Source organism: Scardinius erythrophthalmus (genome assembly GCF_964197995.2).
Source record: "Scardinius erythrophthalmus genome assembly, chromosome: 23".
Taxonomy (NCBI): Eukaryota; Metazoa; Chordata; class Actinopteri; order Cypriniformes; family Leuciscidae; genus Scardinius; species Scardinius erythrophthalmus.
In genome coordinates, this window is record NC_138243.1 from 27,313,966 (window position 1) to 27,328,948 (window position 14,983).

Sequence of the window (14,983 nt, forward strand, 5' to 3'; positions counted from 1 at the left end):
TCATAGAATCTAGTGAGACATAAATAAATTGAATTATAGCTAGCAAAACAGTTTATCTAATAGAGTTCAGTTGGATTAAATTTGTTGTATTGCATTACAATTAATATATATATTCCAGAAATAGATTTTGAGTTCATACTGTAGAATTTTGTATTTAAAAATCAGAAATGTGTAATTGAGGAATGTTGAAAATGTTTTCAGACAGTCGTGAATGGGTCTCTATGGTCCTTGAGAACAACGCACAGGTTTTGTTTTATTTAGATTTTGTTTGTTCATTTGTATTTTCTTCAAATAAAGAATAAAAGAGGGATGAATGTATTTTCATTGTCATTTTTCGTTCTGTCAACACGTAGTTTCCCCATGTATAGATTTACATGTGTTGTGCTGTGCCACAGCTTTTTGGACACTAACATTTATGGTAACATTTAGAATGGTAACATCTATTGGGTCCTTTGGAGTAGCATGTAAAAGCCCGTTCACACCAAGAACGATAACTATCAAGATAATGATAACTAACTTAGGGTCCACACCAACGCACGATATCGTTCTGTTTATTCTAAGCGCGAGCTGCAGTTTTGTCGTCTGTCACTTTAAATGCTCGTGCTCGTTACAGCAGGATGGATTCTGATTGGCTGTCAATGTTTTTATCGTTCATCAGCGGGGAAAAAAATCGTTCTGAAAGTGATTGTATTCTTTCTCTGAGCTGAGCAGTTATTGTTATTGAGAATGAGGAGATGTCGTCACGACACAGCGCCCCGCCCCCAGAGACCGCGTCTCCTCCCCTTTCCGCCATTTTGGGAGGATACCCGCCAGCACCGTTCATTGTTTGTATTGGTAGTAGAGTTGTCGCACTATTTTAGAATGCCTGGAAAACACTGCTGTGTAAAAACTGCTCCGGTGTCTCACACGATTGTCGTGGAAACCGTAGGAACCATTTGTTACAGTTTTTTCGTTATAGCTGATGCCAAAAACCAAGTAATTAGCTATTTCCATATAAGTGCAAGGTGGTAAAGAGTCTAGCACTAGGTCTCTGTTCCATTCAGCTGCAGGCAGCTCGTATGAGTCGACGTTTTTAATATCAGCCAGCTTCTCTAAATACCTCTGTTTGACATTGGTAGTAAGTTTCTCCCTGTAATGACCCTTTTCTTTTGCCACATTCTTATCCATTTCTTCCTAATTTTCTCGTACTTTCTATCCATATATCCGTTACAATTTGTATCCGTCTCTGTATCGCTCTTACACTGTTGCCCCTAGCAACCGATAGCGTATCCTCCCAAAATGGTGGGCGGGCTCAATTCATCACGTGACAGCAAGCTACCGTGACGCATGTCCTCATTCTCAATAGTTGTGGTGGGGACTCTGATATATTTAGAAAGATTTTTAGAACTATATCTTTATCGTTATTGTGAACGGGCCTTAAATACCATTATATATGAATATAATTTAAAAACAATCATTCGGTACCATGCTAAATATCAATCAAAGGACCATAGCCACCACTGGCAAAAAAATAATAATAAAAGACCAAAGTATTCTGAGATAATGGTCTCATTTATTTATTATCGGTTGTAACTTATTATTTTTTGTGGCAGAAACTATGGTTAATATGTGGGTTAAATCAATAAGGAAATGAAATAATTTTCTTATGAAATGCAAATGATGTTTTTGATGAAATTTGAGAAATTTCTGTCCCTCCATTGACAGATAGATAACTACCACTTTGACGCTTCAAAAAGTTCAAAAAGAGATCATAAAACTAATCCATATGAATTGAGCAGTTTAGTCCAAATTTTCTGAAGAGACACAATCGCTTTACATGATCGAATTTAGTCTTTTATTCACATAAACATTGATCAGTGGACATTAACAGCAGCTCAACCAATGAACCTCATTGGTTCTCACACGTCAAGCGAACATGCTTGAGCTTCCATTTACCACAACTGATGTGTGAGTCGATGAATGTTTATATGTGAATAAAAGCCTAAATTCAGTCCGTTCATCATATAAAGCGATCGTGTCTCTTCAGAAAATGTGGACTAAACCGCTCAATTCATATAGTTTTATGATCTCTTAATGAGCTTTTGTGTGTAGTGGTAGTTGCGTAGCCGTCAATGGAGGGACAGAAAGCTCTCAGATTTCATAAAAACATCTTAATTTGAGCTTCGAAGATGAAAGAAAGGCTTGTGTTTGGAACGACATGAGGGTGAGTAATCAATGACAGAATTTTTATTTTTGGGTGAACTATCCCTTTAAGAAAAATAAAACAGATGCTTAAATAAAGAAACAGAAGTGATACACTAAAATTATTGTGATTTTAATTGGAAACAATTATTAAAACATTTAATTATATATAATATAATTAAATAATAATGTCTAATAATATAAATGAAAAACATTCTAGAAAAATGTATGTGAATGTATAAACGTAAAGATGTTAACCGAATTATATTTATATACAAATTATATAATAAAACTATATTTGCCAAATCCTTTTTCCATGAATGGCCTCTTGACGTCGCTCACACGTCCACGCGCGCGACGTCACGTCCATTCACAGGCGCTGATTTGTCGGGAATTACTCGACTTCCGGTCGAGGAGAAACACAAGAGACTTCCCTGCGGTAGCGGAGGAGACTGACACACAATAACAAAGCCATGGGAGAAATGTCAGGCTTCGAGAACAGATTTCACTCGTACTCCGACTCACAGCTACACGAACTGCTGGAGGACGATGACAAGCTCCGGAAAATCGTCAGGGAGATGGACGAGGTGGGTGACCGCATACATGTCAGCCACGAAACGCTCGTTTTATCCTGAAATATGATCATAGTTTCTCCTGACAGTGAGTGTAGGTCAGTGACAGGTGCGCGAGCTTTGATTTCACTGCTGCTGTTGTGTTCATTTATTATTATCTTGAATGGAGACCTTTCACCTTTGACTGCGTCAATATTGGTTGAATTAAAAGTGTTGTTGACGGAAGGAGGGGCAGGATACGGAGAAGGCATGAAAACAGTGTTATACTGTAGTTCAGAATGGAACTGCTCATTTAAAATAGACAAAAATATCATGTACACTGGCATGTACAGTATGTATTGTGTATGAACAGACAGATGCTGTCAAACAAACATGTAAATCTCTTCTCTTCTATGTATAACAATGCTGATATTACCTTCAAGGGATTATTAATTATTAATGTTTCATGTAACCTTTGATTTTAAAATGATTTATTATGTTGTCTTCAGTCCATTCTTATATATATATATATATATATATATAATATATGTGTGTGTGTGTGTGTGTGTGTGTGTGTGTGTGTGTGTGTAGCCTATGTATGTTTCTTTAAGTTCTTGACATTTGTCTTTATTCCACTTTATTGTATATTTGCTGTATAAATAATCTTGCAGTGGTTTTCATTTATATAACTGGTCTGGTCAGGAAGACCCAAAGTTGACGCAGGAATTATTTATTGTGTTTATTTTACTTTGTGAATTCCATATTAGGGTATTTTTTTCCCATACGTTGCACATTGATTTCACCTCGGAGACCAGAGGTTTGACTAGCTTCTCTTGTTTGTGACTTTGTTGCCGTCACAGATGCAGGAAATGCAACAGAACAAAGAGCTGACGATCGCCAGTAACCGCAGCCTGGCCGAGCAGAACCTGAGCCTTCAGCCTGAACTGGACCATCAGAAGATCCAGCTGACCAAACGCTACTGCTGTTTACAAGATCTGCACGAGTCCTATCAGATCCGCAAGTCCACGCTAGGTGACATGAACACCACACTCTTCGGACCTGTGTTCTGTTTAAAATGATCAAATCGTTGAAAATGAAGATTTTGTTAATAGTTATTTGGGTCCGGTTCGTCTAATAGAACACCTGTGTGAAATTGGGGAGAACCGACTTCATGCATGCACTGAAAATCACAGAAACGACTCAAAATTGATAAAGAAAAGTGAAGTTAGTGAAGAGTGAAGATCCTGAAGCATTTGACACACATGCAATTACATAAGCGTGATTTAAGTATCCAAATACTTTGAAAGCTTTAAATAATTCAGATATTCCAGTGTAGACGGGAACATAAAAGAACACACCTTTTTATATCCAAACTTCTTTTGTCTTCCTCCTTTGGTGTAAAACAATAAAACATCCCGATGAACCAGTTTGGCCACATAATGCTTCCTTTTTATAGAAGGAGATTTGCTGCTCTCTTGAGCTGCACTGGATACTGATCATGTCAGCTCAGATTGACACACAAATGTCTCTGTGGAAGGCTCTGTCCATCCAGCTTTCTCCATACAGTATCAGTTTACCTGAGCAAAAGTTTTGAAAGTAATCGTGTTTATCAGGGTCACTAGGATACGACAGACCGACTAGAGTTTCGGCAATACAAAGAATAATTTCCAAAAGAAACCACACTGATGTAAAGTTATACCACACTATGCAAAACACACCCATATTATGAGGATTTCCTCCATCACAGACTGTATATGAGCCCTTTAAAGGATGCAGTGACATGACTTTTCTATGCACAACTTGATCTTCTGTTTCGAATGTGAACCTTAATTATCCCTCCATGATTTATTTTTGATCAGATGTTTTACACAAAATTGACAAAAATGCTAAGATAACTGTTAATTTAACTCTAGAGAGGAGCATTTTGTTAAATATATGCACCTTATTACATACTCATGATCATTTCTAATGTTCTTCAATATTTAATGCATGTTTGAATAAATCTGGAAAGTTTTTTATGACAGCCACCATTTAGATTTTTATATAATTTCATATAACTTTATTATTATAAAAATAAATAAGTGTATTTTAAGTGTTTGTATACAAATCAGTTAATTTTTACCTTCAATATTATAGTAGGCTAATGAAGCCTATAGGCTACAACTGACTGCCATAGTTTACATACAATAATAGTTAAAGGTGCTGTATGTAGCTTTTCTAACAAAACGAATCATTTTTTTATTGCCTGTGTGTGAAGGGGTTGTAATCTCACATTAAAATGATCCACTTTGCGGGTTTTGCTATTACCTCTGAAAGCAAGTATTCTTATTTTTATGTGAAGGTCCCGGGTCGGATTTACCGCCAGTGACGTCACCTGTACACGCGCTCCTGAGCCTCTCGCCTTGCCTAGCTTTCTGACTTTGCACTCAACAGCGACGACACTGCAACTTATGACATGGACTTATGACTTGTGCAACTTATGACATGTCTGATAACACTAAGAAACGACCTGCGCCCAGCAAAACACAGACTCCAACACAAACTCCACATATTGATAAAACAAATTTAAAAAAATTTCTGCTGAAGCTCGTAAGGTCAGACGTGAATCGGATGAACTTCGGGTAAAAAACACGGATCAACATCGGCAGTGCATTTGAATAATGGAGAAACCTTATCTACAAACCTAGAATGTACATTTCCTGAAAAAAATGTGAAGTGGTGCTTGCAGTGACAGAATTAAATTCGAGCACGCGTAAGAGCACGCGCTTGTAAACTTATTGGTTGCAATCTGAAACATCACCGCTAGAGGCCGCTAAAAACTACATACAGCACCTAGGACCTCAATACATTGCAGATATGCTCACTGAATATAAACCCAACAGATCACTCAGATCACTAGGATCATATCAGCTAGAAATACCAAGGGTTCACTCAAAGCATGGTGAATCTGCTTTTAGCTATTATGCCAGCCGCAGCTGGAACCAGCTTCCAGAGGAGATCAGACGTGCTCCTACAGTAGTCACATTCAAATCTAGACTCAAAACACTTCTGTTTAGCTATGCATTTACTGAATGAGCACTGTGCCAATGTTCGTCCGACTGTTTGTACTGTACTGTATTTTATTTTTTTTATTTTTCTTAACTGTTTTAATTATTCTTATTTCTTTTTATTATTTTAATTTCTTTTATGTAAAGCACTTTGAATTGCCATTGTGTATGAAATGTGCTATATAAATAAACTTGCCTTGCCTTGCCTTGCCTTGCCTTTAAGATTATAGTTAAAGGAGAACTCCGGTCAATTTTAACATTGAGCTCATTTTTTTGTACATTTGGAGTGCTGTCAATACAGAGAACAATGACAAAAATCGGTGTTGCCTACACCGAGTTATTCTATTTTTAAAATGTGCACCCTGTTGACTTCAATGGGGCAAATACTAAACCTGCTTTTAGCCTCTTAACATCCTTGATGTGTCATTACAAGTGCACAGAAAATGTGAGTGATTCCTTCAGAGTGAACACGAGTGAATCTGACTGCAGTAGATGTGAAAGATATGAATAAAAATGATGTTATTTAAGCCAGCGCAAATACCTGTATTTACATCCTGTTTTCGGCTGAAGTCCAAAGTAGTCGATTGCCGAGTTCACGCGCGTGATCATAGGTAACTAAACCTATGCGCGTGAACTCGGTGAACTTAAGAAAGTTAAGTTAAGAAAATAGTTAAGATTTGTTTTCCTTGAGAAAATTTGCAATGTATTGTACCTGATATCCAAAATAATTAATACTGAATTGAATCGAAATCGAATCGAATTGCAAGCTTGTGAATCAAAATCGAATCGAATTGTGAAATTTGCGTCAATACCCAGCCCTGTTAATTATCCCTCCATGATTTATTGTTTGATCAGATTGACAAAAATGCTAAGATAACTGTCCAGTTAAAGAATGCAATATTAATGAGAGACATCTGCCACTTGGTGAATTTCAGCATTTCAAAATATTTAAGTTTGTTCTGTAGGTAATCATGATTTTTTTCAAATCTGATCTTTTTCAGGAAACAGTTCACTAGACACGTTGTTGGCTCTTTTGCAAACCGAAGGAGCCAAGATCGAGGAAGAAACAGAGGTGAGGACGTTTTTCCTATTTTCAGAAATGCAGAACCTCATTTGCTGATTTTTAACTCTTACGAGATGTGTAACGTCGTAAGATTCTCCCACGTGTTTTCTAGAACATGGCCGATTCATTCTTGGATGGATCGTTGCCTCTGGACAGCTTCGTTGACGACTACCAGAGCAAGAGGACGCTGGCGCATCTGAGGCGCGTGAAGATCGATAAGCTACAGGAGATGGTGCTGAAGGGTGTTCATCTTCCTCAGGGTTCCCGTAATGATCCTTCACAAGCTCAGGAGACCCTTAACTCCAGCGCACCTTTCCAAAGGCTAGCTAATGGTTCTCCAGCTCACGTAAGACCATCAGCCACGTCACACCCTTACAACTCTCAGAGCGTCAGTGCTCCTCTGCCAAACATGGTGCCATCATATTCATGTCCATACCCTCAAGGCCCCAGCGCTGGTCTTCCTCCACAGGCAGGGTTTATAATGCAATGATGTTCTTCTGCCTGATCCCTTCCATTAGAATGTGAAACGCCATTTTCTCCCCCTTTTTCTTTAGATGCACTTTGTTCTTAAACCGCTGTGGGTTTCTGACTCATTAGCAGGTCCACACAGAACTCTGCAGATATCTGCACATTCTCTGCCAGTTGTATGTATTAAATATTTAGGCAGATGTAATTATCTCTAATTTAACGCATTTAAATCCAGTCCACATAATTTGGTCTTTTCCCCCCATAATCAGCAGATTTTGTGTGGACCAACTTGATGCTTAACAATATATTAATATCAGTTTAAATGCTATGAGATGCATTAAGACTGTGATTCAGAATCAATAGTGAGTAATGTAAATGACTTATTAACAATGGGGGGTATGTAACTATCCCTATTCGACTGAAAATGATAATGAAATGGATTTGACACTCAAAAAACGGCAGAAAAAAGATCCTTATGCACAAATAAGACAATTTTACTGTGTACTTTTGTGAGGAAACCTTCCTATCGTCACTGTAACGATAATGGGACGATATTTAACTGGTTTAAAAACTGACCAAAGATGCACTCCACCTGTTCCATGAGCGCTCCGTTAACTGGTTTGGAATATAGTTTTGTTTCGACTTAACCTTTGATTTTTGTTTTCATTAAACAATAAATGGCATTAACAGACCAGCCTGACTGTAGGTCTGCTATAGAAAGACTTCCGTGGTGTTAATCAGACTAAACAGTTTAATTATCCTAAACTGAATCAAACTATCCTTAAACAGCTACCATATTAAACAGAAGATTATATTGTTAAAATAATCAGAACACCGTTTACAACGTTTCCGAGATGTGAAGTGATCTATTTTGGCACTGTATCTGTCTTTGCAGAGAAGTTCAGGTACTTTGATGTAAAAGTTGTCATGCTGGGTTGTGACAGTTCTTGTGCACATTTTCTATGAAGGATGTTATTATGCAAGTCTGTAACGTTAGAGAGTCTGGTGTAAGTACAGGTAAAAGAAATCAAAATGTGCCTTGCAACAGAACAAACAAGTGATGTTTAATGAAGAAAGCATTTAATCACGCCGTCGCTGCGCTTTGATGAATCTTCGAAGCCATCTACAACTTTCTGTTTCTGAAGACAATTAATGGTGCAGAACCCTTTTGAACTGTTTTATCTATAGTGTGGTAACCTGTAACACTCCTTATGTAAAGTACTGTACATTGTAGCTGTTTGGATTAGTGGTTATTGGTGACTAGATTTTTTTTATGCTGATTAATAAACAAAATACTAACTAAAGTCAAATGTCAATATTTATTGCTGTGTAAATCCCATTTATTCTTCTCCCTCCTCACCTTCTCCGTCGGGACTTCGTAATCTTTCTCGAGAGCGGCTATCCTCCGTTCCTTCTCCAACGTACCGGTGCACGAAGGCTCTCTCCGCGTACATTAGATCAAACTCGTGATCCAGACGTGCCTCGGCGATGGCTGTGGTGTTGCTCAACGTACAGACTGCCCTTTGAACTTTGGCCAGATCACCTCCTGGAACCACAGTTGGCGGCTGATAGCTGATACCGACCTGATTATAGTAAGAAGAAAAGCAGTTTAAGAAACACATTTTTCCACACGTCATGCAAATGTTTACAATACTGTTTAAAAGTGTGGGGTCTGTGAGATTTTTAAAATGTTTCTGAAAGATGTCTCTTCTGCTCACCAAGGCTGCATCTATTTGAACCACAATAAAAACTGTAATATTGTGAAATATTATCTTAATATATTTTAGAATGTAATTTATTCCTGTGATCGAAACTGAATTTTCAGCATCATTACTCCAGTCTTCAGTGTCACATGATCTTTACTGCTGTCTATCATATGTTTATCAGGCAAGTCTACAACTCTTAATTGCAGTACGTAATTTCTCAGACTTTCTACAATCCAACAAACCCAGATTGAATGTTGAAAACCAGCGCTGACCACTGCCAACAGACGCCGTCGGGTAACCCACTGATCCAACAAAACCCAATGAAGTGTCGGCATCCTTTGGTACCACGTCTCCACGGTACAGCATTCAGCAAGCCATGTACTTCCCGTGCCGGGGGTCACACTTCACCATCTGAATGGCCGGCTCAAAGCAAGCGTTGGTGATTTCCATGACGGACAGCTTCTCGTGGTATGCCTTCTCGGCGGAGATCATCAGTGACCAGGGGAGAGTGGATGCGAGGGTACGGCACCAGGTTGGTTTGGAGCTCTGTCAGGTCGACGCAGTGATGGATGACACGATCTGGCCGATGAGGCGGTTGAGGTTGGTGTATGTCCAGGTTACGGCAGCAGATATCAAAGATGGCCTCGTTGTCCATCATGAAAGCGCAGTGAGTGCTCGAGGGTGGTGTGTGTGGTTAGAATGGAATTGTAGGGCTCGACCACTGCGGTGGAAACCTCAAGAAAAAACGCACAGAAAACAGTTTGTTGTATTTGTAATGTTTTTCATAATCAACCTCAATTTGACTTTTTCTGGGAAAAAAGTGAGTTGTTCTTGAGTGTGTTACAGGGGGTTTCCAGGACATTGCTACGTGTTTGATAAGGTGTTTTACGTGGTTTCATTCATGTCTGCAGAACAACGGAGTTAAGGCGAGACACGGCAGGCAAAAACATTGGTTTTTCATGCAGTGGTCAGTTTTGAGATTTTGGGCTAGTTTACTCCTTCAATATATGTTCTTTCAAGTTGCTATAAAGAAAACGTTGAAAATATACATTAAGATGTTTATTTTATTACGTTTTGTTTACTTGCGGCAGTAAGTTTCTCCCGAATTTACCAAAAAGTTAGTATTCCAACACGACACGCCAAATCCGTCTGTTCACTGAAGTCTGTCATGACCGGTATCGCTGTAAAGCTCTGAGTCTCCTGCACAGCGCTATGTAACCCAAATATGGGCATTTCCTTTCTATCAGTAACCAATTGTGAATGTCCAAAGGGGGATTTAAAGCTAACGACAAAATCTCATTTAGAGCTATTAAATCTTTAAATGCCGTTTTCTCAAAATTCGTTTTTTTGTCATTCTCCAGTACAAACATCTCAGCCTATGTAGCACCTATGAACACCAAACTCTCCAGTTATACACTTAGCAGTATTCTGAAGATATTTTCACAGGGATTTGTTAATAAATCATTCCTGGCCTGATTTATTTGACATTTTATTCAAAAAAATATGGCAAAAATAGATTTTTTTAAGGCTATGGACAATATATTTTGAGTTCCTAGGTAATGAAAGCATATATCCTGAAATCCCTCTGAATTTTTTTTTTCATCTTGTGTTTAAACAAAATGAAAAAATAATTGTGCACTTGCTTTATTATATGTTCAGATCTATCTACCAAAAATATATGCAAAATCACACATATTTAATGAGATGATGCCTAATTTGCATAATTAAACATACATATTTCAAAAACTTGTAATACATTGTTTTTATATACTTGTGTAAGTAATCAACTGAGGAAGTTTCATGGTGATATCTGTTATCTAAAATTTTTACCCTATTCACCAGTAGTGTCTCGCAGTAAGAATACTGGTTTGATCACTAAGATCTGTGTCCATCTGCACCTTTTAACTCTTTCCACAAAAATGATTCAAACCAGTCTTGCTCATTAAAGTCATCATCTATTTTCCTAACTGTATATTATGTAAATTAGCCCTGTGGCTATAATCCGGCATGTTTACGTCTGTTTTTAATTTAAAAACGCATGTTATGGATCTTATTGTGAATGATTCATCCTTGCATATATTTCGTTTTTTGCACCATTATTTATTTATTTATTTTAAATCATAACTCGATATTCCGGTGAAATGACAGACCTTTCTCTGGTGATGTATGCTGGACTTCTCCAATCATTTAGTCCACTTAAACCCCGCCCCATTCTTACAATTGCAAGCTTCTGCTGACAGATTGAGCCTAGTAGCCTGCCATCATTTTTCCTTTTTCAATAATCCATTTCACTCGCATGCAGGTCACAATTTATAAGAAAATATCTGACGGTACTACGGTTTCATTGCGACTTTAAAGTGAAGGGAACCCAATTTTAAAAATATGGTACCTTACATGAAGGGTAAATGGCAAACTCAAGCTTCAAGGGACAACCTCTCCATCAACAATGAAGTAAAACCCGATCCAGTTCCAACGCCAAAGCTGTGGAAGATGAGGAAGATGTGCACTGATCACACTAAAAACAAAGGTATAAACTATTAATTCATCTATAAAGAAGTATAAGCAGTATAACCAAACAGAGAAAAATTGTCTTACCAGTTTGCGTATGCGGTCAATTACCAGGTCTATGATTTCCTTGCCAATGGTGTAATGGCCTCTGGGTGAAACGGCTGTCTGTATGTTCCAGTTCGAACCTCATCTGAATGGGAAAAAAGAAGACAAAAGAAGATAATTTAAAGAATATGGGTAATCAAACAGTTGATGTACATTGACTTCCATAGTATGGAAAACAAGTAATAAAAACTCGGTGAGTGTTTTAGCGCAATTTTCTCACCTCATGGGATCACAACACTAAGAGATAGTAAATCTTTTCCTGGATTTTTTTTGTGCATTCCCGAGATTAGACCTTATGCCGAAAACCCGAAGTCTCTAGGTGGTCTGGTTGAGGAGTAGATAGTAAGTACAAGATTGATGCGCACAGACGCACAGAACAGAAATCTTGAGTTAACAATCGCAATTTTGTCCGGTGGAAAATTGCGCTAAAAATACTGTGGAAGTGGGCCCCAACAACTGTTTGGTTACCCATATTCTTCATAAGAAAACAGCGTAGAAATTCATACAACAGGTTCAGTCTAAAAAACTTGAGGGTGAGAAAATTATGACAGAATTTTCATTTTCTCACTATTTAAGTCACCATGCAATCAAAATTGACAATTTTTAATTGAATAATGAATACACATAAAAATTACTAAAAATTCAACTCAAATTTGAAAACAGAAAATATAAAATAACATTTTCTGTCTGCAGCCTCTCAATAAAGGTAATTACTGACGGAATTTTCATTTTTGGGTGAACTAACCCTTTAACTGTAAATTGTCCCTCAAATCTGATTGGTTGATTGTTTGTTGATCAACAAATCAGGTTAATCACTTTTACAACAATACAATTTGGTAACTTGATATTAGTCAATTTTATTATGATTTACAGTAGTTACACTAGTGTGGTATTTTTTTATTTTTTGTTAAAGTCTAAAAAGGTAGTGAAGTGTAAATGTCTCCTTACCAACGACAGTGGGTTCGAGGTCCACGAACACGGCTCTGGGAACATGTTTCCCGGCGCCGGTCTCGCTGAAGAAGGTGTTGAAGGATTGATCTCCGCCTGAGGTGGTCTGGTCGCTGGGCTTGTGTCCGTCCGCCTGAATGCCGTGCTCGAGACAGTAGGCTAGGCCTACAGCTCCCAGCAAGCGTTACCGATCTGAGCTCCCGCCTGACCCACATGAATGGAGATAAGTTAGACTCGCTGAAAAATGTAATCAAATTAAAGGAGCTGTATGTAAGAAATCTATTTCAATTAATCATAAAATTGCCCTGATGTGTCACTAGACATTAAGAAATCATGTTCATTTCAAATACTTATATCACTGACAACAGTAGTATGGCTAGGATATTGTCATTTAAAAAGTGGACTTGCAGCCCTCAACTGATGTTGATGTTGTCATTTTGTGTTTTGGCCTGAGCGCCTCCCTCCACCTATCTACCAATCACGAAGTCAGTAGTGTTTCGGGATCCGGGTTGCCAGCTTTGCTCTAACCTAACCTACCCTAACTCTAGTCGGATAAAAATGTCTAACGTTACTAAATCAAAAAGACCTCGTTATAATTCAGAAATTCGTTGTGACAAAGTCCGAAATAAAACCAGAATTTGTATAGGAGATGCTTTTGAAAGATGGAGACGGCTGAAAACGGAGAAGAATTTGAACACAGACGCCAACGTTGCTAATTTTCTCCTAGACAGGTAAGATTCATCTATGCTTGGCTAACTTGTACTGGATGTCAATGGACATTTCATATATTTATGACAGTCGAACAAAGTTATGCGTGTTCAAGCAACGTAACGTTAGCTCACATGGACGTATGCATTTGCAATGCATTATAGGAGCCCGTTTCTCTGTCATTATGCTGAGACGCTGATGAAAACATTAGCACGACCATTATGGCAATTTGAAACGTAATTGAGACAAGCCTAACTTTACCTCAGAAAAAAATATTCGTCATTCGTTCTTCACGTATATCGTGGACTAAGTTACACATGCTGCAAGTTGACCTGTATGACCATTGCTAATGTAATTTAGTTACTCTAACAATATTTTCTGATGGGACTGAAAACAACCCTGTGATAGCCATTGGTGATATTGAATTTGTCCCGTGTTATAATTTCTGTTGCAAATGTTTATTCTGTTTTTAGCCTATAATATGACAAAAACTTTAGCACTTGTAAATCAAGGGTTTTTTTTCGTATTGAAAATTAAGGAAGTATTATTTTGTTGTTTAAGTCTATATGTTTTTTTGTTTTCTTTTACTATTATCCTTTTTTTTTCTCAGATTTTTTTTGAATTGTAATTGTATTTATATGTTCAAAATAAAGAAATCAAATCAAATTAAATATCAAATCAAAAACGCTTATCTCTTCAGCTATTATGGCCCCAGCACCTCAACAATTAGTAATTTTTTAAAATAAGTAATTACTCATCAAAATATCTCTCATAAAGCATAAACACAATTAGCAGAAAAAAAAAACTTACTGTGTACGTCTCGTCATCACTTGCCATTGGAAGCTCATTGAAGCAGCCTACGTTTCTGCTGAATCCTGCAGCTTATCTGGCAACCTCGAGTCAGGGGGGAGGGGGAGGGGATACACGGCTCTACAGTATTTTTAAAGTGATTGCAGTACCAGTTTTGTCCACAATCCTACATACGGTACCTTTAATTACAAAGTCAAAAAGGTTTTTTTTTTTTGTTTGTTTTGTTTTTTGCCTTACTCGTTTAATCATTGATCGTTTAATTTGATCATTACGCATTATATGATTGATTAAAGTGAAGCTTATAAATCTGAAAAGAAGAAAGAGCGTTGGTTTAACTTTTTCGAATACTGACAAATTAAGGTGGTTTAATGTAAATACGTAAATACTATAGTAGAAAGAAAATTGATAGCCTAATAATAATTCTGATTTGGATGCCGTTTTTTTTTTTTTTTTTTTTAATGACCCCGCCCACCTTCTCGGTTATTGGATCAATTCTGAAAATAATTATATGGATGTCAATCACGTGTTGGAAGATTATTATTGGTCCACACACCTCAAATATTTAAATATAATAACGGGAATTTCCGTTGTGATAAAGCGTTTTAAATCTAAATAATTAGCTTAAATGGATTGTGATGTCTGTCTGTTTGTTTTTCTATTTTCTCAGCCTTGCTTGGTCATCAATTCTTTGTTTGGTGATCACAGTCCATTTCTCTTGTAATTCTGAAAAGACAATAGCCTACATACACTTACCCAGTAGGCCCTACTTCCAAATAGACATGTTTATAAATAACTAGTAGCCTTTTAGAACACATAAAATAAGTGTATTTGATTATCTTTGAGGGAATTAAATAGATATTCAAAGGAGGAACTTATAATTTTCTGTTT

The 14,983-nt window shown here is 37.4% G+C and overlaps 2 protein-coding genes across 2 annotated transcripts; one reads left to right on the forward strand and one right to left on the reverse strand.

The window, feature by feature from the left end:
• The first annotated feature begins 2,580 nt into the window (after positions 1 to 2,580).
• Positions 2,581 to 8,654, forward strand: vps37bb (VPS37B subunit of ESCRT-I b). Its single transcript, XM_081353633.1, has 4 exons — positions 2,581 to 2,768; positions 3,593 to 3,764; positions 6,781 to 6,851; positions 6,955 to 8,654. Exons 1-4 carry the CDS (start codon positions 2,655 to 2,657, stop codon positions 7,330 to 7,332), a joined length of 735 nt encoding a protein of 244 aa, XP_081209759.1. The 5' UTR covers positions 2,581 to 2,654; the 3' UTR covers positions 7,333 to 8,654.
• On the reverse strand, positions 8,651 to 12,805 carry tuba7l (tubulin, alpha 7 like; the record flags this gene model as incomplete). Its single annotated transcript, XM_081353949.1, is given in 15 exon segments — positions 8,651 to 8,893; positions 9,320 to 9,382; positions 9,386 to 9,509; positions 9,511 to 9,577; positions 9,580 to 9,626; positions 9,628 to 9,684; positions 9,686 to 9,750; positions 11,406 to 11,439; positions 11,441 to 11,516; positions 11,519 to 11,531; positions 11,612 to 11,676; positions 11,679 to 11,714; positions 12,578 to 12,734; positions 12,740 to 12,742; positions 12,746 to 12,805. Coding segments are annotated over 15 exon segments (1,110 nt in total), but the record flags the coding sequence as incomplete, so codon positions are not given.
• Between the last annotated feature and the right edge of the window lie 2,178 nt (positions 12,806 to 14,983).

What these genes read in the sequence shown, in the direction of transcription:
- vps37bb (XM_081353633.1), top strand. Translation starts at nt 2,655, where the DNA reads ATGGGAGAAATGTCAGGCTTCGAGAACAGATTTCACTCGTACTCCGAC. An exon ending in TCGTCAGGGAGATGGACGAG is followed by an intron (nt 2,769 to 3,592) that starts GTGGGTGACCGC and finishes TTGCCGTCACAG; the next exon opens with ATGCAGGAAATGCAACAGAA. An exon ending in GATCCGCAAGTCCACGCTAG is followed by an intron (nt 3,765 to 6,780) that starts GTGACATGAACA and finishes GATCTTTTTCAG; the next exon opens with GAAACAGTTCACTAGACACG.